This window comes from Archocentrus centrarchus, chromosome 18, assembly GCF_007364275.1.
Source record: "Archocentrus centrarchus isolate MPI-CPG fArcCen1 chromosome 18, fArcCen1, whole genome shotgun sequence".
Lineage (NCBI taxonomy): Eukaryota > Metazoa > Chordata > Actinopteri > Cichliformes > Cichlidae > Archocentrus > Archocentrus centrarchus.
Genome location: NC_044363.1, coordinates 10702329 through 10727532, shown reverse-complemented (window position 1 = coordinate 10727532; position 25204 = coordinate 10702329). Strand labels below are relative to the sequence as shown.

At 43.2% G+C, this 25204-nt stretch overlaps 1 protein-coding gene across 2 annotated transcripts; it reads left to right on the top strand.

The window, feature by feature from the left end:
• Positions 1-1601: 1601 nt before the first annotated feature.
• otud4 (OTU deubiquitinase 4) lies at positions 1602-23952 on the top strand. 2 transcript variants are annotated; one of them, XM_030753923.1, is made up of 21 exons: positions 1602-2010; positions 2410-2493; positions 5954-6004; positions 6084-6130; positions 8541-8613; positions 8903-8984; positions 10125-10284; positions 11413-11467; positions 11570-11672; positions 13063-13127; positions 13222-13322; positions 13408-13508; positions 13592-13751; positions 14119-14251; positions 15216-15287; positions 17036-17735; positions 18266-18964; positions 19773-19813; positions 21142-21781; positions 21916-21992; positions 22995-23952. In XM_030753923.1, exons 1-21 carry the CDS (start codon positions 1870-1872, stop codon positions 23424-23426), a joined length of 4017 nt encoding a protein of 1338 aa, XP_030609783.1. In that variant the 5' UTR covers positions 1602-1869; the 3' UTR covers positions 23427-23952. The 2 variants fall into 2 exon arrangements, with proteins under 2 accessions (XP_030609783.1, XP_030609782.1); XM_030753922.1 differs by having other exon boundaries at positions 10125-10287.
• The last annotated feature ends 1252 nt before the right edge of the window (positions 23953-25204 follow it).

Sequence of the window (25204 nt, the reverse complement as noted above, 5' to 3'; positions counted from 1 at the left end):
AATATACTTATTGTGATGCCAGAGAACAAACAGTTGGAGATGTGCCATGTGCATGTTTATTGTTAAGAGGGCTGTTAAATGAATGAATGACACAATAACAGGCGTCCACGAGCTGAACGCACTCACACACACACAGGAACAGAGTGTCAGACAACACGCAGCCTCTCTCTGCCTCTGAGCGCTCTGCAGGACTGAAAATCGATAAGCCACGAGTGACAGGAAGACATGAAGAACCGCTGAGGGCTAGGAAGAAGGAAAGAGGGAATGAAAAGGACTGAGGGAAGGAAACAAGAGAACGAAGCAACTGAGGTACATTTTCTGCTACTTCTAACCCTGCTTCTGTGTACTAAATACTTTATTAAGACCTACTGGGATTTGTGCATATTAATGTTTTGCATTCAGTTCAGGGCACAAACTCTTGTTTGAATCTTTAATTTCTGATTTTATTTTATAGAATGTAAGAGGCTGCTGATTGGAAATTTTTTTAAAAATCAGTTAATAAAGAAGATAAAATGCTTTCTTTTCTTCTCTTCTTTAAGCTGGGCTAATCCTCTGTGGCAGCAATAAAATCATAAATACATTTTTTAAATTTCAATTAAATACAGTAAAAGTAAAAATAATAAAAGAAAGGGACCCCAAATTAAATTAAAAATAAGTTTAAAAAAATACATAAATAAAATATGATTAAAAAGCCTTGTAAAAAAAGTGAATACAACACAATAAAATGTCTGTAAAGTGAAATATGATAGAATAAATAAATCATTTTTTTAAAATTTATTTATCTTTTTTACATTTTCTAGCAATAGTTTCGAGCGTTTACATAAGAGGACTTGTAATAAAAAGGGAAATTATTTGGCTTCATCACCTCATTGAACAAAATTTCAGCAATTTTTAACCAACACAGTTTATTCCCTCCATGTGTCTTCATTTCTGGTGTCTTTATTTTTGCATCTTGTAAGTGGTCAGTGGTGTTTTCTCTCTGTTTCCCCTTTAATCCAGCAGGCAGAGCTCAAAATTGCAACATAGGATTTGCAATGCAAACTCTTTTTGTTCAGTGTGTGTCCTTTAAATTTCTTCTAAAATCAATTTTGGAAGTTTTAACCAGTCCTCAAAGCTTTCTTTTATACTAGTAGAAAATACCAGAAGTCTTTTGACAGGCTGAGTTTGGGTAAGTATAATAATGCACAATGAGTGACATTTACTCATAAAACATTTAATTTAATCCTAAGGGATGCTTTACCCTTTAATTCACATGGTGCTCCTAATTTTGCTTATATAACACATCTAATAATAAACTTAAGAAAAAACAAATTCACGTCTCTAAACTTATCCTAAAGTCCGAAGTTTGCTTTTATTTTGATAGCAACTGCCGGAAGTTTTCGCTTATTTTTAGGATGGGTTATTTTGGAAACAGTGTTGCCAGAACTTTCTATTGTGTTAATAATGTCCAATCAGTAACATTCATCCCTTCAGAAAACTATTTTTACACTGAGAGGTCTGAGGGTTAATTTTGCGATGCATAAATCAAGCCTTATTGACAGATTGCCGGATTTTATTTAGTAAAAACCGGAAACGCTGTGCTCCGTTCCGGTGGAACTTGACGGAGAAGGGGGCGTGTTGTTAGCTGTTAGCCGGCGTGCTAAACTTGACTTTCACTTTCTGAAGCTGGGATTCACTCAGCGGGATGAACCGGGTTTCCTGGAAAACGAAACTGGACGCTGTCACCGCTGTCGCTGACTCCGTTTAACTTGTAGATGTCGTTATTTAACTCCCTTCGGCGGCGATATTGACAACTTTTAGCGCAAAGTTTCGCACCGCTTGCCGTTCAAAACACGCAGGTAGCTTTAGCGGCTAACCCCCCCTGCTAGCATGGACGGCGGCGGAAGCATGCAGAGTAATGACGAGCGGGGCGTCGAGAAATTAATGGATGACTACTTGAAATCGATCGGTTTGCATCGGAAGAAGATAGCCAAAGACGGGTCCTGCTTGTTTCGGGCTGTCGCTGAGCAGGTAAAGCTGGAAAACTGCAGAAAATGCTAACGTTTAATAAGTTTTTAGCTAAGCACAGGTGAGACGACACAGGGCTTGGTCTGTTTACCGTGCTGCTGCGGTGCCTGAATGCTAGCCGAATAGAAGTTATCCTCACTGACTCTGGTTTCAACCTACACTCAGAGCTGCCTCTAAAAATTAATCAACTTTAAACCGAGAAACAATTTTAAATCGCAGCTTTTTTTAAGCGGATTTCCGGCGTGTTTACATAAAGTGTCTCTACGAGGCTTCTGACTCCAGAGTTCAGGTGTTTACAACTTCTTACTTACTGTTAATGGGGCATTTCCGCACCGTATCTGAGAATATCTACATTAATGTGTCTGATTGTGATAACTGCTGACCTTTGACCCCTCTGTGTAGGTGCTGCATTGCCAAAGTCTTCATACTCAAGTCAGGGCGAAGTGTGTGGAGTTCCTGGAGCAGAACAGAGACAACTATGAGGCGGTATGTACAGTGGCACCACAGTAAAACAACACCACGGGACTTGTAGTAAAAATAGCTCAGTTTTTAGTGCTGGGGTGGGTGGTGGTGGTGGTGGTGGTGGGGGGGTTGTTAAAGTGCAGCTTTGTGGCAATAATACCTGCTAGGGAGGGATTTCTTATTTTTTAATTTACAAAATTTCGATTAATAAAAAGAGGAAAAAAGAAAAACAGAGAAAATGAAACTGAAACCATTTTGCGTGGTTTCAGAACTCACCAAAGTAATAAAAACAAACAGAAAATATTCTTGATTTTTGTCTTTGTCCCCAAATCTGTCAGCAACATAATCATCAGGAGGCTTTGATGCTGATGTTTATTGAGACTGGGATGTCTACATGACGTGAAGTGTTGTGTTTGCATTGAAATCAGCTTCTGAAATTGACCCCTGGAAAATGCTACCCACAGTAAATAATCGAAACCCACAAAAAGTAAAACTCATGCTAGTGAAAACTAAACTGAAACAAGCAAGCACTCCCTGGAAACTAAACTGAAACTCAACTGATAAAACTACAGTAACAGCAGTTATGCATTTGAAAAGTCATCATAAACCAGGGGTGGGCAAACCTTTGGTTCTGGGGCCACATTGACTTTTTGAAATTTGACAGACCAGGTCCAGCACCAGATGCATACATATCAAACATAACAGTGTTAATACTTACATTAACTTTTAGTGGGAACATTGATGTTTTTGCCAGTGCATCAAAGTCTGGTGTTAGTTTTGTTGTAGCTCAGAATCCTCGACATCAGTCATAATTATGATATGATTTGATTTGGGTGATTCTGTACCAATCTGCGGTGGGCCGGATTAAAAAGACCAACAGGCCGGGTGTGGCACACAGGCCATAGTTTGCCCACCCCCGTCATAAACGACAGTATTGAGAGGGGGGTGTATCAGATAGTTTGGAGGCTGCATATATTTGTGTACATTAAGTACAATCAGTTCCCTTTTTTGCACATTTACCTGTACATACACTCACTGGCTACTTTATTAGGTACATTTGCTACTATTGAGGTGGACCCCCCCTTTTGCCTTCAAAACAGAGACTCAACAAGGTGCTGGAAGCACTCCTCAGAGATTTTGGTCCATATTGACATGATGGCATCACACAGTAGCTGCAGATTTCCTGTTCAACCACATCCCAAAGGTGTTCTTCTGGATTGAGATCCAGTGATGGGGGAGGCCATTTGTATACAGTGAACTCATTGTTGTGTTCAAGAAACTAGTTTGACATGATTTGAGCTGTGTGACGTGGTGTGTTACCCTGCTGGAAGCAGCCATCAAAAGATGGGTACACTGTGGTTATAAAGGGATGGACGCAGTCAGCATCAATACTCACATAGGCTGTGCTGTTTAAACAAGACTGTTACTAAGGGGCCCAAAGTGTGCCAAGGAAATACCCCCCACACCATTATACCACCACTAACATACTGAGCTGTTGAGCAGGCAGGATGGATCCATGCTTTCATGACCCTAACATTTGAATGCTGCAGCAGAAATTGAGACTGTCTAAAAATCACCAACCATGCCACGTTCAAACTCACTTTAATCACCTTTCTCTCCTGATCTGATGCTCAGTTTGAACTTCATCAGGTCATCTTGAGCATATCTACATGTCTAAATGCATTGAGGTGCTGCCATATGATTGGCATTAACAGATGTAGCTAATGAAATGGCCAGTGAGTGTACATTCAGATAGAAACGCATGTGCATGCATGCTTTTAAATTTATGCTAATTACACACACAGAATCCATACGAGGGTGATTTTAATGATGTATTTCAAATTTCCCGCCTCACAAAATTCATCTTTTCTTCAAGTCCACATTAAGCATGAAATATTTCTTAAATCACATTTTTCCACCTGTTATTATTGTTCCCATTTTAACTTAATTGGCTGTGAGGTAGTAAAGCTTGTGTAACTATAAGCAGCAACAGAATTATTAAAGTTTTTCTTTTACTTTCAGTTTGGTTTCAGAGGTTTGCTTGTTTCACCTGTTCGATGATTGTGTGACAGCTGATGTTTGTCCCGGCGCTGTTTGTGATGAACTGGTTTTAGTTTGTTTGGATGCTCTTTTTAGAGACGCAAGTTTAACTTTTTTTCTGAAAGTCGTAATTTTTCCTTTTTAAAGACCAAGACTGAGATGTTTTATTGTCACTGCAGCGCAGCCGAAGTAAATCATTAATCTGGAAATCTCCAATATGACTCATGAAATTATGAATGGAAGTTAAAAGAATTTAAAGTAGTTATTGAGCTGAAGCATGTTTTCTCACGCTTAGCTTTCGTGTTGAGCTTTAGTCGTCTGTAATTACATCAGTGTCATTTTGTGGCTTCGCTGCAGGTTGAGAAACGAGGCTCGTGTTGGCTCACATCAGCCGCAGCGTCTCTATTAAAAAAACAAACGACAACTTTCAGTCACGTTTTAATGCACACAAACAGCCTGCTGGTTATGTTCCAGACTGATCACTGCTTAGTTTAGCTGTTGTACTTTTTTGTTTGTGGTCAGCAGTCCAGAACAGAAAGATATTCAGTGATCATCAAATGTGACACAGAAACATTTGAACTCCTCGTATTTGAGAGCAGATTTTTGCCTGTTTTTGGACCCTCAAACCCCTGTGGAGTCAGGAATTGATTCTTAGAGTGCTGTCAGTCATCGCTCTGTGTTCACGCATCTGTATGAGCTGCAGAGGTCGTTCAGAGCGTTAGCAGATCAGGGGTGAGTGAGTCACTGTGTGGTGATTCTGCAGGTTTTGGCTCCGTGTGTTTGCTGAACCAGGAGGAGGAAATGAAATCAAAAGCTGCTGTTGGTATTTTTATGATGGCGATAAACTCGCTCTGCCACTCGGCTTTACTACATTTCCCAGAGTGCCTTGTGACAGCTGGCAGAGCGAGAGCTGCGAGCTGATGTCGGGCCGGGGCGTAGAGGTGGATAAACGGCATTAAAGCTCCACCTGTCGTGCTGCTGCCGTGACTTCCTGAAGGAGCAGAAATGCTTTAAGTCCCCTTTAAAGACTCAAACTTCTGTTTTTAAATGTGTTTTTCACTTGTTTACTCCTTTTTTATTCATTTGATTTTTATTCGTTTTATTTGTATTTTGTTTTGCAGCAGGGGCGGAGCATGTTAGTGGTTCTCAGTGTATAAATTTAAGATCTAAATGTGACAGAACAGCTAAAATGAGTTCTCTGACTGCAGTGTTTGGGTTTGTGTGTTTATTGCTGCTGCAGAGTTGGAGATTTTAACGCGGGAGTCTGTGATGACCGACTCACGTGTCAGTTAGAGGAAGTGCAGGTTTTGCTTTGGCTTTATTTTCAGCCTCAGAGTTTTCTGTTTGCAGCCGCCTCAAAGCTTTTTCATAATCAGCAGATTTGAGGGGAAAATAAAACTTGAGCAGTTGCCTGAACAGCTGATTGATGCTTCTTGTGTTGCAGTTTATTGAAGGTGACTTTGAAGATTACCTGTGCAAGCTTCAGGATCCACAGGTAAAAACCTCAAACTGTCCTTTTTCTGCTATGTTGGATCATTTTAATATGAAAACTGTTAGTTCTCTCTGTCTTTCAGCACTGGGTTGGAGAGGTGGAGATCAACGCCCTGGCTGCCATGTACAAGTGAGTGACATTAGAGGTTCGGTCCTGGCTTTGTGACGGCCTGTGTTTTGAATGGAGTGCTGCAGAAATGTGGCTAATAAAGCTTTACACTCACCGGTCATTTCATTAGGTACACCTGTTTACCTGCTTGTTATTGGGAATCTAATCAGCCAATCACATGGCAGGAACTCAGGGCATCTCTGACTATGTGAAACCTTGAAGCGGATGGGCTGCAGCAGCAGAAGAGCACACCGGGAGGCTTTCCTGTCAGCTACAGTTTACACAGACTCACCAAAACTGGATGATAGAAGATTGAAAAACGTTGCCTGGTCTGATGAGCATCCAAGTGGAACGGTCAAAATTGGGCATAAACAACATGAAAGCATGGATCCATCCTGCCTTGTGTCAGTGATTCAGGCTGCTAGTAGTGCTGTGATGGTGTGGGGGATATTTTCTTGGCATGTTTTTGGTCCCTTAGTACTAACTGAGCATAGTTTAAACAGCACAGCCTGCCTGAGTGTTGGAGGCTTTATGCCCACAGTGTATCCATCTCCTAATGGCTGCAGAATCATCTCAAACTGGTTTCTTGAACCTGACAGTGAGTTCACTGCACTCAGATGGCCTCCACTGTAACATGAGCTCAGTCCAGTAGAGCACCTTTGGGATGTGGTTTAGTGAGAGATTCTCATCATGGACGAATCTGCAGCAACTCTGTGATGTTGTTGTGTCAATAATGACCAAAATGTTTCCAGCAGCTTTTTGAGGCTGTGCCACGATGAAGTAAAGCAATTCTGAAGGTGCTAGGTGTACCTAATAAAGTGACCAGTTAGTGTACAATATGTGGACACTTGATTCAGTGTGGTAACAATAATCTCCACTTAGGCCTGTCACGATAACAAATTTTGCTGGCCGATTAATTGTCTCAGAAATTATTGCGATAAACGATAATATTGTTTGGAGACCGTTTTAAACTAGTAATGATAATGACATAATAATGCTAGTGCATCCTCTCTAAGATCAAAAAAACTCTAATTTCAAAGGAACACTTAACACTGGAACTGGAACACAAAATAAACAAAACCAAAGAAACAAAACTAAAATGGACTCTCAATCTCCGTTAACAAAAAAATGCACTTGAATAAAAACTAAACACAACAAAAAACCAAACTCGAAATAAAAACTACATTCAACCTAAACAGTATTTGTTATTATTAAGTCTGTAAACTAAATTGCCCTTCAAAAAATAATAATCATTAGTTTTAGAGAAGATGGGCAAAACTGCCAGTTTTATAAACAAAAAGTGCAAACTAACAAAATGCCGGCTTTTCAACAGTATTAAAGGGCAGCATCTCTTTAACGATTAAGCGAACTACGCTGTCTGTGAGTGCGCACCATTTCGCACTGTCCTTTTTGTACGCTGTCTGTCAATTAAATGCTCCAGTGATGGTGGACTGTCGGGAACTTGAAGATGGACACGGCCCACCGGTTGTAGTTTTTTTTTTTTTTTTCCCAGCTGGGAAAACTGCTTTGGATGATTGTGCTTTAGGTGCAGGTGCAAGTTTGTTGTATTGCTGCGCTTAGATGCTACCGTTTTGTGACAAATGCGACATACCAGCTCGCAAAGGTTCAGCGGTTCGCCTCGGTCATTTGGTTTAAATCTGAAGTGCTCCCACACTGCTGCTGTTGCGTTTGACTTTGAAACCAATTTCATTTTGGGTTTTCTCCCCATTGATCAAATAGCGTTTCTTTAGTTTGCTCACTCCTCACAGGGCTCTAATGCTGCAGACATACAGGACGATGCGCCCCAGCTGGCTACCTGACGCGATAGCTCACTCCCCCTGTTACGCTAAAAAAATGAGAAAGGGAGGGGTCAGTGGAGAGCACCAGAGTTAAGCCTTTTGTCATCCAGTGTCTTCAGTAGAAAGAGAGACACGAAGAAACAATAAAGCCGATAAATAAAAACTGTCAACCTCATTTTAAGTTATCGTGCGATTAATTGATTTATTGTTTATCGCAACAGGCCTATCTCCACTAATTAAGGCTACTTTGATGTTATTTTAAGTTTAAGTTCTTTTCTTTTTATTTTGTTTAAAGATGTGTGTTCACATTTTTACGACTTTGATCATGTTTGTACGCACGCTGCAAGGTGCCTCCAAACCTGTTTGTAGGGAGGATGCTGCTCGAGTTTTTACAGCTTTTCACTCTTTGTCCTCAAAGCTGCGCTCAGCAGCACCGACGAGCATGTTAAAGCTAAGCCTCACTTACAGTTGGAGGACTCTGTCACCTTATCCTTGAGCTTAGCATCTGATGATGATGATGATGATGATGACGATGAGTCACCAAAGTTTCGTCATCGCACCGTTTCCTCGTTTCACCCCCCCCCCCCCCCCCCCCCCCTCCTCTCTCTGTGTCCTTTGATCTGTTCCCACAGGAGGGATTTTCTGATCTTCCAGGAGCCCGGCAAAGCGGCCGTCAACATCACAGGCAACAACTTCAAGGACACGGTGAGACCAACACGTCCAGCCAAGGGTTTAGTTAGAGACACGATTTGCATTTCCTGTGCGAGGAAAACTTTCAAAAATACAACAAATGTCAGGCTGAAGCTTTGAGATGATGATGCTAATTCTTCAAACGATGCAGCTCTTCATTATGTCTTTATTAGTTACCGTCCGCTTTAGGGGAGGAAAAACCTGCAAATATCACATCGTTTCATCCTGAACTCTTTTTCTTTTTTTTGCTTTAATTCCCACCAGTTTATTTAATGAACCCTAAACATTTGTTTGCCTCTCTCAGGTGCTGTTGTGCTTCCTGAACGGGAATCACTACGACAGTGTTTATCCCATCGGCCACATTAAGAACACCGCGCTCTGCCAGTGTGAGTGTCTGTGACATTTGTTTATAAAGCATTAAGAAAGAGTTTATGTGATCCTGCAGGTGTTCTGATGTCTGTTCTGAGGGCTAATGATCGTTGCTGAGCAGAAATCTCTGTGAACAGGTGAGGAAACGAATCAAACGTGGGCACATGCAGAAGATGACGAGAGAAGAGACAAAACTATAAACACTGAATAGATTCAGCATGAATGGTGTGGCGCACCGAGGAAGCTGCAAGGTTTTCCCTTCAGCCCACACCTTCATAACATTTCCTGTATTCATTTATTAATTACAGTAAGAGAAAGAAGTGATGTGAGTCACTGAGCACGCTGCACAAACTGGTTTTGTCGTGACTCTTCTGAAGGTGGAGAACGATCACAGCAGTGCCAGTAAAGCTTTCACTGCACGTCCAGGTTCATGCTGCTGTGTGTCCAGCATCTTTGATTAGCTCCACCAAAAAAAAGAGCAGAAGTCATGCCTTTCGAATCCTGGAAGTTAATTTAAATCTTTTCCAGTTGTTGCAGCATCTTCTTCTCTGTGTAATCTGGGAATCTTTGAGGTTCTGACTGATCGTTGAAACGGTGGTGAATAGCCATCTACTCGTACACTCGTGATTCCAGGTTATAGAAACGTGAGGTGGCTTCAAAGCTCAGCTCCCACCAGCAGGTGTGACGTCACTGTTGGTGTGTGTCGCCGTTCACGACAGTAGGAAGCATGAACGGGCTACAAAGGAGGGGGGGGGGGGGGGGGGGGGGGGTCTGAAGCTTTGTGGTTCAGATGGGAGTCAAATGCAGGAGGCTTGATGTGGCGTGAAAGCCACGATCCACAGATGACTGTTAAATAGAGCCCATGAAGAATGACAGTTTAAAGAAGTTGAGTCCAACTGTTACACAAAGTGCCCAAACAGCACAGAAACTTTACTAAAGTTTGTCTTTAGTTCAAATATTGAATTTTTGTCCTGCTTTTTATCAGAAGTTTAACTTTAAACCAGCAACGCTCCACTCTGTAATTAGACCTTCTGTACAGAGACAGCACAGCTTAAAACTGCACTACAGAGAAAAGAATCAGTCTGAGACTGTGTGTGTGTGTGTGTGTGTGTGTGTGTGTGTGTGTGTGTGTGTGTGTGTGTGTGTGTCTCCTGCAGCCATCCTGTATGAGCTGCTCTACGAAGGCGTGTTTAAGGTTGACCGCAGCTGTTTGGGTTCCTGCCAGCGGGTCAGCCGACCTTCTGACCTCCTGAGCGACGACTGCATGCCCGTCTGTGCCAGCAGCGATGAGTCTGACCTGGAGACCGACGAGGCGCTGTGGTAGGAAACACGATTTACTCCAGGGGTGTCCAAACTTGCGGCCCATGGGCCGCTTCTGGCCCTGCCCACTTCCGTCCGCGAAGTGATGTCAAAAATAACATACAATTTGGCCCTTTATGTTACTTTTTTGACATTTCGATTAACCCTCTTGATTGGAGGGGAAGGCAGAATGTCAAAAAAGTAACTTATAGGGCCAAACTTTAAAGTTTGGACACCCCTGATTTACTCTTTTATAGTGAAGAGGTGTGCTGGATCATGTTTTTAATCAGTGAACTTAGATTTTATTTACTCTTCTAATGTGAGGCTGTTTGTTTATTTACTTTCTTCAGTTACTGTTATTTATTTATTTATTTTATATACAATAGAAATCACCTAAAATAGGATTTACGCTCTATTCGGACATCTTCTGCAGGTCCCAATTTTTCCCAACGTTAATGCCAATAAAGGTCATCTCCTAAACTGGATCATACAAGTCGGATTTTCACCTACCTTGGATGAAAAATCTGGTCCCATTGTAATACAATTCCAATTAGCGCTTTAACACTAAAATCATAGGTTGGATGAGTTTAGCGCTAAAGCCCCCCTCAGCTCCCGTCACACCTGCACACACTAACAACACCTGGAGATTGCTTGAGTGTCTGTACAGCCGCGTGAAATCTGGATTGGCTGCACTGGGCGAATCAGTTCACTTCACCGGAGACGATCACGGCATATGCAGGAGTCGAGTGCGAGCTACAAACTCACACTTACGAGCAAAAACATGAGATTAGAAAAATGTGGAAGCACATCGAGAGACGAAGCAGAAAGACGTTGGCATGAAATTTGATATTAGACCCAAACTGTCGGATATTTTGAAGAATCTGATTTTATCCAATTTGCACATAAGACGGATTTTATTTTACAAGTCAGATGAAATTCCAGGGGCCATTTGAATCTGACTGAGGTGATTTATACTGTATTAAAAATTTTCTTACCTGTTTGTTTGCAAATATTTACACACTTATTTCCTGTTTACATGTTTTTCCTCTTGTTCGAGGCCTTCTGACATCTACTTGGTTCCTCTTCTAAAACACCGTAAAACTTTAAAGCTGCTCTAACAACCTCGTGGTGTGTTTTATGGTTCAGGGTGGACAATGGAACCAGCTCGACTCCTGCGAAGCACAGTAACCAAAGCTACAGGGTAACACACACACACACACACAGATACGTCATAAAACACATTTTATAACTGCCACACTGGATCATAATGTCACTGAATTGTGTGTGTGCGTGTGTTTAACAGGGCCGTGGGCGTGCTCGTCTGCTACCTGAGAGGGTGAGACGATCTCTGAACCCAACGCTGCTCAGAAATGTGGAGTATGATGTCTGGCACAAGACCAAGAGAGGTGACACGCCCACAGAAACACACACAGATTTCTTTTATGAAAATGGGAAACATGTGCAAAGATACATGTAAATACAGCATAAAAGGCTCAAAGTCTGTACAGTTCTAACAAACTCAAAAGTCAGTATATGGTATGATGACCTTTGTTCTTCAGCACAGCCTGAAAGTCGTCCTCAGGAGTCGTTCTCCGGGCTTCTTGAAGGACATTCAAAGCTCTTCCCTGTGTTTGTGTGGTGATCAAAGCTGGATTGATCACTCCATCAGACCTGCCGCCATTGATTTTCAGTCCAGTTCTTGTGTAATTTGGCAAACCTCAGGCCTTCCTGTTTCCCTTCATTAAGAATGGCTACAGCCATCTTCCACTGAGACCATTTCTGATGAGTCTTCACTGAACAGTAGATGGATCAGCTGAAGGTCCAGATGCATCTTTTTTTTGAGGGTGGCCTGACTCCTTTGTTCTCCACCTGTCCAGTTTCCTGTTTACCCTGGTTCATCCTTTGAGTTTATGCTTGAATGATTCATAGGTCAGAGTTAAGTGGCTTAATAAACACAAACAAAGCTTCCCTGTGAAGATGGTCAGGTACAAGAACTGGACTGAAAACGAGTGGAAAAGTAGCCATTGTTCAGAAAGCCCGGAGAACTGCTGCTCAAGACCTCTTAGAAATTTTGGATCCTTGGGAACAAAGTGTAAAGAAATGAGGGATGACTGTGAAGATAAATGGATTAGACAATGGCTTCAAACTAAAGGCTGGTTTGCATCAGTTATAATGGGCAGTGTTGGTGTCACTGTTTCATACTTGCACAACAGTCTGACAAAAGCAACAGGAAAGCTTAGTTTGAATTCAGCTGTACTGAAATAGTTCTTTAGATACTGGGAGAGTATGAGATGGAGCATTAAAAGAGTCTGAGCTGTAACCGAACGCGCTTCATTAGGCTGAGAGCGCGCGCCGATCTGAGCGCCGATCTGAGCGCCGCCCTCGCTCGTCTCTGGTGAAGCCCTGAGAGTCGACTGGCCGGAAGAGTCTGTGTGCAGACTTTGGTTTTCCACCCGTGCTGAGGCTGATGATTAGAGCTGAGGGCCGGTGCTCCACTTATCTGGAGGCATCTGTCACTGAGAGGCAGCAGCAGCTGGATGGGATAACTTGCATGTTTAACTATGCAAAACGGTGGCGGTGTAGCAGGTGGTGCAGATGCTAAATGTGACGATTCAGTCGTGTTTTTGCATTTTTCAGGGGAGGCTGTAAACAGACGTCAGGCCTGAAGTAAATGATTTGAAGTGGAACTTTCAATAGTTTGAACACCTTTTGGACTGAATGAGTTTTTATAAATGAAAAGCTGAAGTTAGTGACTGTAAACAGGAAACTGAATGTTTTTTGTTTTTTTTGTTTCAGCCCAACAGAAGATGGATTACTGCATCGCTGCTGGGATGCAGTTCACTGTAGGAGACCGCTGCCAGGTCTGTGTGTGTGTGTGTGTGTGTGTGTGTGTGTTTGTGTGGTGTTAAATTAAGCCACCTCAAGTGCATTTTTCACATTGTGCGTCCCCTGCAGGTTCGTCTCGAGGGCAGCAATCGGCCCTGCAACGCCATCATCAAGGAGGTGCCGCCTGATAACCAGTCAGTGATTGTTTACATAGAACATCAGGGCAGGAAGTAGGTCGCACTGACAGCACGCGCCCACGCTCAGTATCATAGAGGTTGCACAGACGTGACAGATGGTTTTGTTTTGTGCGTGAAGACAGGTGGTCCCTTTGTGGAGTCTCCGCCCTCCCAGCGATGACAGCGGCTGGAGCAAGGTGGTCAGCCGCGACAAGAGGCTCAGCAATGGGCACGGAGAAGGTGCACACGCACACACGTCTTAAACAAGCGTGTAAAGCTTTATCGCACGAGCGCAGTCTGTGGAAACTCTCTTTCTCCCACAGAGTGGGAACTGAGGGGAAAAGGCCGAGGGAGGGGGAAGCCCATCGCATCGTCCTCTGGTTCTCAGGCAGCGGCGCCAGGCTCAGGGGGCCGCGTACTGAAGCAACACTCCTGGCCCCCGCAGGGCACCGCAGAGGAACAGGGCGGGGCCAAAACCAGCAGGTCACTGTGTGGGTGGGACAGGGTGGGACACCTTTGGACAAGTACAACAAGTGTTGGATCACATGACTTCTTAAAGGGACAGTTCACATAAAAAAAAAACAAACAGATGTACTTACTTTAAAACCAAACTACCACAATCCTGTGTAGCTGTTGCTGGTCTTAGTTATGATTATATTTTATATATTTCTTTTAATACTTCTAACTAGGGCTTCTTCTCCTTTTAATGGATTGTTGTCTTATTGCATTTCTGTTTCTTATGGAGTTACAGCTCTTTATATTTTCTGCCATCCTCTGTTGCCTTGTTTTTTGTTTTTTTTTTGTTTGTGTATAAATAAAGTTTCATCTTGCTTTTTTGTCGTGTCCACAGGAAGTCTGTGGACACGCCAGAGGTGGCGTTCGGCCTGACAGAAGAGCAGCGACTGGCCAAAGAGGAGGAGGAGAGGAACGTGGCGTTGGTGGAGATCCAGCTCCGAGACGAGCACAGCTTCCCTGCACTTGGCGTGAGTTCATCCAGGATGGGTCCAGATAAACCTGCGCACACTGCTGAGACTGGCTTCAAAATAATATATTTATTTATGTTTTTAATAGACTCAGTTTTACTCAGGTCCAAATGTTTGATCAGTTAATCCTTTCTAATGGCAGTCAGCTGATGTTTAAACATCTGGTGGTGACTAAAGCCAGCAGTCACTCAACAAGGTCAACAAAAGACGGCAACAATCAAACAAAGAAAGCCGCACTTTGTTTTTGGTTTGTTCTGTATCATGGAGTACGGCAGTCGCCAAATTATTCTGTAGTTTATGAAGGACCTCGTGTGTATTTTTTAGATATTTTTTCTGCCTTGCTCTTGCTCTCTACCTTTGGTGCCAGGCAGCGGTGTTACTCAGATTTGCAGGCTGTATTTTATTTATTTATTTTATTTTATTTTTTAAGAGCTGCACACTCAGTACGGATCAGACACCAGCGAGTAGAGCAGGCAGTAGAAAGTCCTCCACATCTCAACCTGCTTTGGTTATATGGGGTTAGGATCAAGTGACTCTGCTGCTCAGCTTCGTTTGCTTTCCCTCATTTTCCCGAGTGTTGTTTTTTTATTGGAGTATTGATGGACTCGGGAATAATCCATTCATGGATTACAGTGAAAAGCCCAAATGGAGTTGCTGTTTGAACGTGACTGAAGAAGAGCATTTCAGGGACTCGATTTTAGACTGAGATATTGTGCTCGGTGTATGAGACACAGCAGCAGTCCGTGTGATTAAACCGTTTAATTAGCTCCACTCTTGTTGTTAGGAGATACAAAAGCTGCTGAAACAAAGACGTGAAACAGAGCTGCTGTTTTATTTTGGCTCTGACTCTGATATAAAATGTTCCTCTTACAGTTTCTCAGTAAAGGATGACAGTTTAATGCTCGATGCTCAGAGCGGTTCTTTTTCTGGTTTTTGTTTGTGATGTTTGTTTTTCTCCCCTCAGTCTCAGCCGGGAATGCAGGGGGAGGGAGGGAAGAGGAAAGGAGAGAAGAAACGATCTCAGAGGAACAAGACGGTGAGTTCAGAAATGTTACAACACCAAAGCAGCACATACCTAATCACCAGAGCGAGAGGGCACCACACTGTGTATAACTTTGTTCACATAGGCTGTGAAGGATGATTTAGCCTGCTTTGATTAGTGGACAGATATCAGCTGACCGTTAATGGGCGGGGCTGCATGTCATTGCTAACTGATGTTTGTATATTTGTTTAAAAAAAGTCCTGGTGCTTTCATGCAGGCTCCACAGACGACTGATAGAAGCTAAAGTAATAAAACAAAATAAATAATCTGCAATGATATTCAATTTAAAATGGATTTAAAGGCAAAACATCCAAGGAATTAAATAAAAAACTGAAACGTGTACAAGTAGAATTAGAGTACATGCAGTTCAATTGAGAACAATTGGACAACAGATGAAATACTAAGAAAGTAAAAATAAATAAATAAATTAGGCAAAAAGCTCAAATCAGTGACTAAGAAAAATAGATTGCTAATTTAGAAAGCCAAAACAATAAATGGGGAAAAAAATACTAGTTTAAAAGAATAAGTAATGTTTATAAAATTCATCAAAAGCCAGGCTGAAGAGGTTTTTATTCTAAAGATTTCAACAGCTGCTCTCTCTCTGCTGAAAATCTCAGCTGAAAGCTAAAATCTGCCTCCCGAAACATTTTAATCTGCCTCCTGCACCTGTTTATACGCCGTCAGCATGTGAGACACATACAGTCCTGAGAACATGACTCTCTGCAGTCCTGTGAACACGACTCAGTAGCTTTTAGAACCACCTTTAGCAGCAAAAACCTCAGTAATCATGTTCTGTGTGACTTCATCAGTCTGTCACATCATTGTGGAGGAATTTTGGCCCACTGTTCTTTGCAGTGTTGCTTCAGTTCATTGCGGTTTGTGGGCATTCATTTATGCACAGCTCTCTTAGATCCCACCACAGCATTTCAGTCAGGTTAAGGTCTGGGCTTCAGGCAGCATCTTGATTCTTTTGCAACCTTTCTGTTGCAGACGTGCTGCTGAGCTTTGGATCACTGTCCTGTTGCATGGCCCGCTTTGGGCCAAGCTTTAGCTGTCAGACAGACGGCCTCACATTTGAGTCCAGAATACTTCGGTGTTCAGAGGAGTTCACGGTCAGCTCAGTGACTGCACGGTGCCCAGGCTGTGTGACTGCACAACAAGCCCATATGATCACCCCTCCAGTTTGTGTGAGGTGTTTGTGCTGATTTTGGTGCTGTGCATTTTGGCCAAATGCCTCCACTTCATTGTTGTCTATCCGAAGGAAAATATTCCAGATGTCTTGTGATTTGTTTAGATGGAACTTTGCAAACGTAAGCTGTGCTGCCATGTTTTCCTCATAGAGAGAAGAGGCTTTCTCATTGGCAGCCTTTCCAAACAAGTCAGTCTTTTTCTAATTGAGTCTAGTAAGGGTGTACTTAGTTTTTCACAGGACTGCTTTCACCGGAGAACATCAAGTGCTTTAAAAACAAAAATATTTTAAAAATCAATACAAAATCTGACTTTGAAACAAGACCACAGAGTTCTCTCCTCCTGCCTTCTTAGGAAGAGTTCTTCAGAACTGCAGTTTGCTTCATCCTGGGATTTTCTTTAGAGCAGATGAACAACAAAAAAACAGGAAAAGCTTTTTTTTTTTCAAGCGCAGGCCTGAGGTGTTAACTTTAAAGTAGGTTTAATAAGGAATGTCTGGATAGAATAATTTGACCTTCAGGACCTGAAGTTTGTGTTCTTCTGTCCTCTTACAGAAGAGTCCAGTTGAAGACATCAGAACGCCGTCGCCTTCTGCCGGGGACAAACCCAAATCCTCCACCCCGCCTCCTAAAGCCACCACTACACCCACAACGCCCGCTGCACCTGATACGACTACACACACCAACCCCGCCCTTCCTGCCGCTAAACTTCCTGCTGACTCCACCCCCACGTGGCTGAGCTCCATTAAAGCTTCGACACCAAGCAGCGCAAGCCCCACCGCCAATCTGCCGCTCTCCTGTGCAGCCCCAACTGCTAAAACAAACACACCTTCCTACAATTCAGCTGCTGTTGCGCCAAGTTCTCCTCCTGCTGCTGCTGCCTCGAGCACTAAACCTTCTCTAACGAGCGAAGTGCCACCTCCCTCCATCCCATCCTCCGCCTTCTCCTATGTCACCCCTGTTCTCCCTGCTGCTTCACCCCCCTCTGCTTCCTCCTCTTCATCTAAACTTCCCTCTGCTTCTCCTCTTCCTCCCAAACCAACCACCTCTCCCCCGCCTTCGTCCTCAGGTCCTTCTCCCACTTTCATCACTCCCATCGCTTGCCCACCCACAGCTGCATCAGGCATCCCTGCTGCCCGATCCTCCCCACCTGTCTCTTCTTTCCTCCACTCCCCCACTCCACCTTCCTCCCCTTCGCTAATTCGTCCTGCAGCTGAAGTCCAGAAGGCTCCACCTGCTCCAGCTCCAACCACAAGTAAGAAATCTGTGGACATTTTTAGCCCCATGTTTCAACTTTAAACTGCAGACTGTCTTTAGACCTGATTCAGACCAAAGAAACATTCATTGGAGCAAAAATTTGGATTCCTTGTAGGGGTAAATGTTCATAAACACCACTGAAAGCAGCAAAAATTAGTTTTTAAGCTTATTTTGGGGGAATTGTTGCTGAAGTGTAAATTGTTTTTTTACTGGTTTTTGGTCATTTTTTGGCTGATAAAACAGTGGAACAGGTAATCAGTGGATTTGTGTGTGTGGGTCTTCAAAACACCCAAGTGTGGTTTAAAGCTCAGCCTAAATAAATATATAAATACACTCATTTGATAGGTGATAGCAGACAGATGACCATAAACTGGACATGCATATTTTGGATTGCATGTGTGCCCTTCAAAATAAGAGCATCTTTCATTACTTTTCCAGCATTTCTAGGGTTGCCCAGGTATTTGGGGCTCTGATCTTATTTCCTGGTAATTAACTCCTTGATCTTCAGGTCATCTATCTTTCTTTCAGATTCTTTACCAAAAACTGGAGGCCCTCATGTGGCATGTCAGATCTCCCAGAGCCAAACGCCTCTGTGCGAGGTCCATCCTCAGGTCTCTTTGCCCCAAACCCAGACCTCTTTGCTCTCAACTGAGAAACAAGTGGAGATCTCTCTACCCCAAATCCAGACTCAAGGTCAAGCTTCCCTACCACAAATCCCAGGCATGGTGCCCCAGATGCTGAATGAACCACAGGAGCAGCCACAGTCCAGCACGGAGGCGCCTCCTCTGCCTCAAACCAACCTCCAGCCCCACATTCAGTCCTTTCAACCCCCTGCAGTAGCTGCCTACCCACAGAGCTCCCAGGCCTCCCTTCCTCATCCCCATGTGCAGCCTCCTCACCCCTCCCAAGTCCCACATCCCTCCCTTTCTCTCTCAGCCTCCACACTTGTTCCCGAGACTGAAACAGAGGCCACGTCACCTACACCTCAGCAACCCCACCCTGCACCTGAGTCTTCAGCTCCCCCTGCCTCAGAAAAGACATCCCCACCTCACCCTTCTCACGCTGCTCCTCCTCAACCTCCGTCTATTGCTGGAGCCGTCCCACTGCAGCAGATATCCCAGCTCTACCTGGACCCCCTTTACCCCGGATTCCCCATGGGAGAAAAAGGCGACATGGCTCTGATTCCAAACTATTCTTCCAACAAATCAGGGGATGACCTGCCCAAAGGTGAGCTGCACAAAAGAGTCCTTGAATTCTTAAAAAACAAATCAAGTGTAGACATAGGAAACAGCTGAGGCGCTCTGTTTGCAGGTAAAATGATATATTCAGTTCATTTTTCAAGCATATTGGTGAAACAAAGACCAACGCATGCTTTCATCGGGGTCTGAAGAATCCTCAGCCATCAGAGCCATGCAGAGCATCCTTTCTTTGTGTCACACTGTGAGACTCCATACTGCTGTACAGCCACGCGCAATATTCAAAGACCGCGATGGCTGTCAACAAAATCAAACTCTTTTGAAAAATAAAAAAGGGTGGTTACCGAGCAGACTGCAGCTGGCATGTCAAATGTCTTCCTGCAAATTTGAGCTGATTGTGCTGATCTTTGGATACTAGTCGAGCATGTCTCAGTGAGAATTGAATCCTAGTTTTGCCTGAAATTCCCATCCCTACCCCTGTCAGTTTCCATAAGACCTGGGGCTACAAGATTGAAGAAACCAAAGACACTTGAAAAATGCCATCAAATTTTCCAACCAGTCACCTGCAGGTCAATAACTGCTGATTTCCAGTGTTTGCGTGGATGTGTGTATGCAGCACTTCCCCTTAGAAAATCAGCTGTTTGGGATTATTTTGGATTCAAATCCCAAGAAGAGGGTTAGGGTTGAAATGAATTCTCGGTAATGAGTCCTTTCTAACAGTCAGTACTTTGATGTTAGTAAAGTAAAGACTGTGTATATATCAGAGTACCTGCGAGTGACTCCATCATGAACAACCTCTCTGACCAGAATTTTGTGTCCTTTTTTTTTTTCCTCCTCAGATGTTAACGTCTTGAGGTTTTTCTTCAACTTGGGTCTCAAGGTAAGATTCAAGACAAGACTTTTGTGCCCACAAACATGTAAACATGAAACGATCACTTTTCTGGTTTTAGAGAAAATCCCAAAATGTGTGAGACTCGACCCTCTGTGCCCCCATGACTATTCAAATGTTCCAGATTCACAAGAATTCAGAGGGAGAATCTGCTGAACACTCGAAACACCTCAATATTGCACAAAAAATGCTGTAAAGTGTCAATTATAAGTTACCAACATCACAAATACCTCTTTCAAAGTATATATGACCATTTAAGATTTGTACATTAATATTTTCATCATCTCTTTTTCCTCCTCTTCTTTCCACCCTCATTTCCATCTCATCCTCCTCACCTCAAGCCTCATGTCCTGAACTCAAGTCAGGGCTTTACATTTGAAGTCATGCATAAATGTGCTTATTATTCCCGATATTATTAGTTATCAGCAGATCGGACACGCTACCCTCCCATTCCCGGACAGCTGACAATGAGCCGGATAAACAACAGCTGTTGTTATGCCAGCTGATGTTAGGTTCGAGTGTCCTAAGTATCATACTTTCCTCTAACATTGTATGCGATATTTTTCACTTGCATTAAATCATTAGTGATTATTAAACTCGGGCTCTTTCCTATAGTTTGCCTCATTTCTCTCTCTGCTCTCTTTTCTGTCCCCTCAGCTGGTTGCGGCAGATGGCTGCCCCTCCCTGAGCCTGGCACTCCTCAAGGTTTTGTCTTGCCCAAAGGGAGTTCTTCCTTCCCACTGTCACCAAGTGCTTCCTATTAAGGGGGTCATGAAATTGTTGGTGTTTCTTTCTAATTTCTTTCTAATATTGTAGTGTTTTACCAATATAAAGTCCCTTGAGGCAACTCAAGGGACTATATAAATAAAACTGAATTGAATTGAATTGAATTGCCTGATGGACAGTTTCAGTAACAGCACATTATAGAGTGCAGGGGTTAAAAGCCAGAAATATCAACATAAGCAGATAAACACCTTCAGTGAGGATCCCTTGAATGTCATAGTTTAAAACAAAGGTGTGATGTATTCCAACTCATTGCTGTATTGATGCATATACACACACTTCATATGCATGTGCACCATACATTTGATGGATGTGTTCAGTGTGAAATTGAAGTTTGGGCGTCACCATTTTGGCTTTCTGGGGTCAAAAGTGACCATGTTTGGGGGTCATTTGGCGTTTTAAAATCATGTGACTGTGTTAAAGTAAACCCCCCCCCATCATCTAATATTGGGTGACTTTTCCTGTAGCAGGTTAATTCATCATATGATAATGATAAATGATAAACTGAATCCTGCCTCTGCTCTCTCCCCCCCCAGGCCTTCTCCAATAACCTATGCCCACCTTACTTATATCTCATCCCCCTGCGTCAGGCCCATGCCATGCAGCCCAAGCCGCCTTCCCGCTCCCCATCCCCCCACTACGTTCCCTCCAACCCCCCCACTAACCCACCTCTGCAGTACCCTTACACTTCAGCACCGGTGTCCTCTCAGTATGATCGCCAAGCCCCGCTCGATGAGACCCCCCGTCCTAATGAACCCTCGTTCAGCCAGCCCCGGTACTCCTTCAACCAGCCCACGGCCCCCAGGATGCCATGGCAACAGATGCCCCCATCACAAAACCCCAACTACTCAGTTGGTTATCTTTCTCCACCTCCACCATACCCGGGTCCCCCGCCTTCATCTCAGGTTTACCACCCGGGTCAAGGTGCAGGAGTTCCAATGTACCCCACAGCCATGGCTCCATACGCCACATCCTCTCTGCCATACCAGTCTGCATCCACCCCCCAGGAGCTCCAGGTGAGCCAGGGGGTGATGCAGCAGCAGCTTCAGCCCACCAACGGAGACACAATGCCTGGCCACGGAAACATCCGTGTCCCCGGTCCTCTGGAGAACCCTGCTGCTGCTAATGTTACCAATACTAACAACAACCGACCAGTGGTGGTTCAACCTAATTATGGTATGTTGGAATTCTGGGTAATGAAGTGCTTACATTTCAAGCTGTTGCTGCTTTTTTTTTAACCATCAGGTGGAGCCAATTTTCAAATTTCTCTGATTTTAAAAGTTCTTTCACCCCCCCCCACCCACCAACAGGCTTCAAGAAGGAGATGGGAGAGAGTTTGACACGAGCAGTGCTGCTGGTGGACCCGCCACTTAACGACACACCTATAGTACGTACCCCCCACACATCAAGGCTATAAAAACTTGTCTGAAGTCATGTTTTATTATTCGTTTATAAGAAACTAGTTTGACCCATTTGAATAACACACAGAGTCCACAAAATGACAAATACAAAGACAGACAACTTTTAAATATTTCAGTGTAAATGTGTCTGCATACCTGCACATTATGAAGTAAATTAATAAGAATAATTAGAGCAGCAGAACAGTGGCGCAGTGGTTAGCACTGCTGCCTCACAGTTAGCATACCATCTGGAAGGTCTGGGTTCGATTCCACCTTGGCCCAGGCCTCTCCCTCTCTCTGTGTGGAGTTTGCATGTTCTCCCTGTGCTTGCGTGGGTTTCCTCCGGGTACTCTGGTTTCCTCCCACATTCCAAAACATGCACTTACTGGGGTTAGGTTGATGGGCTACACTAAATTGCCCATAGGTGTGAGTGAGAGTGTGAGTGTGAAAGGTTGTTTGTCTCTCTGTGTTGGCCCTGTGACAGGCTGGCGACCTGTTCAGGCTGTACCCTGCCTCTCGCTGGGATAGGCTCCCCCCACGTCCCTGAACAGGATGAGCGGAAGCGAATGGATGGATGGATGGATAATAAGAATAATTAGACAATGTAATTGCTGGGCTACAAAAGCTGAAAGCATCAGATTTGTATAAATGCACATGCTTTTATTTTGGAAAATCTGACACTTTAGAGCACCCTGGTAAATTTCTGCAACAAGGGCTTTTAATTTGAAAGCTTTCCTTTAAATTCCTCACTGGTGGCTTTTATGGAAATCTGACAGGTAAAAGAAACTAGTTAAATTTCTCTGACTTGGAGAAAGTCCTGAGAGCCTGAAATGAATTTAAAATGTAAAAAGTGGCTTGGACAGAACTTGTTATATGTATTGTCATCAACGTTTATGTTAAATTCTACATATTTTTAAATTCAAAGGTCTTTAATGTAATTTGATACCCTGTACATACCTCGACGTAGTAACAGGACCTCTGTCTTGCAGGTCGCGCTAGTTCCTGACCTGCACATCAAGGACAGCCCTGTGGTAACCATGAAAGCCAGCAGCAGCAGCAGCAGCAGCCCTGGCTCTCCGTCAACTTTTCGGCCCCGAAAATCGGTTCACTCCACCATGTATGAGCAATCCCAGAGGGGCGGACACCTGAAGCCTATCACCATGGTAGACAATCAGTCTGTGGGCTGCAGCACGGAGGACGACTGGGAGGAGATGGAGGGGTTTAAAGCACCGGCGCAGAACCTGAGAGGACAGAGGAGGAACTACAGAGGGAGAGGAGGGAGAAGCTGGAGAGGACGAGGAGGCTACGATCCATCCAGGGAGGTATACAGGGGTAGACATGAACGAGATGTGCCGATGGGGTTTAACTATGTCCCGGCTAACTCCGCCCAAATGGGATGGTCTCGTGAGAGAAGATATTAGCTCTGAGCCAATGGAGGAGAGGACACAGGTGGTGATTTATTATTATTATTTTTCTTTTTTTTTTTGTTTTCCTCTCTTTTGCTTTTCTCTGGAGATCCTGCAGCCACGAAAATGCCATTGTGACCTGAGTCAGAAAATCTGGAACTCCATTCGTGTGTTTTGATGCCATTGAATCAACAAGCTTGTTGTGGAAACATAAACACTATGCTTTTTTTTTTTTTTTTTTTAACGCTCATTAGTGTTGCATGTTAGCATCTTTTTCATATCACTTAGACGAATGGAATCAGTGAATGCTGAGCTCAGTTTGTTTACGGTAAAGTTTGCCACTGTGTTGACGTGACGAATGTACGAGTTTCTTTACTAGTTGTATATGAGATTTTGGGAAATGTGTTTATTAGCTTTCTTGTTGAGAGCTGACGCTTTCATGTCTGTGCGGTAGCTGGCTGCGTAGCTTAGCATAAAGCACTTGGAAATTAGCTGTGACTGTCATAAACATCACTTCTGACAATAAAACCATTTTCTCTAACTTTTCTAAACAGCTATCTCTATTTAGCCTGACTTTCACATTACATCAAGCTAGTTAGCTTATTATAAAACAGTGGGAAATCAGCCATGACTGTTGTAACATGATACATTAAAAAATAATCTAATGACTAATAATAATCTAAAACCATACTCGCCTCTCATTTTTACACACAGCTTGTTAGCGTAGCAAAGCTCATTATGTACCTTAGATTATCAAAGCAAAAAGCAGTAGCAAACAATTGCATTGCTGTATAAATAAATTTTAGTAACTTTCTCTTAAAACCACTTGTATTTTCCCTCGACTTCTATTTTTACATCACGCTAGTTAGCTTAGCAAAAAACAGTGGAAAGTTAACCAGTGGAAAGTTAACCATAACTTTTATAAAGTTGTATTTTGCTGCATGGTACATTTAGATAAAATTGAGTATCTCTGGCATAACACCAAATTCTCCTCCCTCTTTTTTTTAAACAGCTGGTTTTAGCGCAGTCAAATAATTAGCGCTAAATAGCCTAGCTTCTGTTTTACATCAGGCTAGTTAGCGTACCACTTAGCAGCGGGAAATCGGTTGTTACAAAAAGACTGTTGTAAAATATCATTTTGCTACGTAATTCATTACAAAATGCTCTAAAAACACTGGCATACAATCTTAATTTCAGTTTTACACATAGCTCGTTAGCTTAGCGTAACAAAGCTCGCTACCTAGCTTAAAAAAGCAAAAAGCAGCGGGAAAAATTGGTGATGTGCAAAGTAGCATTTTGCTATATAAATAACTTTTAGTAACTCTTAATAAATTCATATTTTAAAATTTCTTTTCATTTCAGTTTTTACATCAAGCTAGTTAGCTTGGCATAAAGCAGTGGGAAAAGCAAGCTTTGGACGGGCAGAGCTTGGCTAGCTGTTTGCGTCCATGTTGTCATGCTACAGTAAGCACAGACATGAAAGACTCGGTCTACTCGACTCTTTTTAAATTATTGGGGGAGTCTTCCTTTGACGAGTAAAAGATAAATTTCTGATTTTTGATTTGTAAGTTATAAATGGTGGGAGCTCAGCAGGTCTGTGTGGCACAAAAACAAGCAAAAAGCTGATCTGAGTGAGCTGGGAATGAGTGTAAGAGCTGCTGCTGCTGCTCCTGTTGGCGCCCGTCAGGCTGGCGTGGCGACCTGAGCTGTGTGTGGATGTTTTTCCTTTCTGTCAGGTCTGTGGGTCTGCTGGTTTCTCGTCCTCGTTTGTCCCTTTACTTCATCTAACCTCA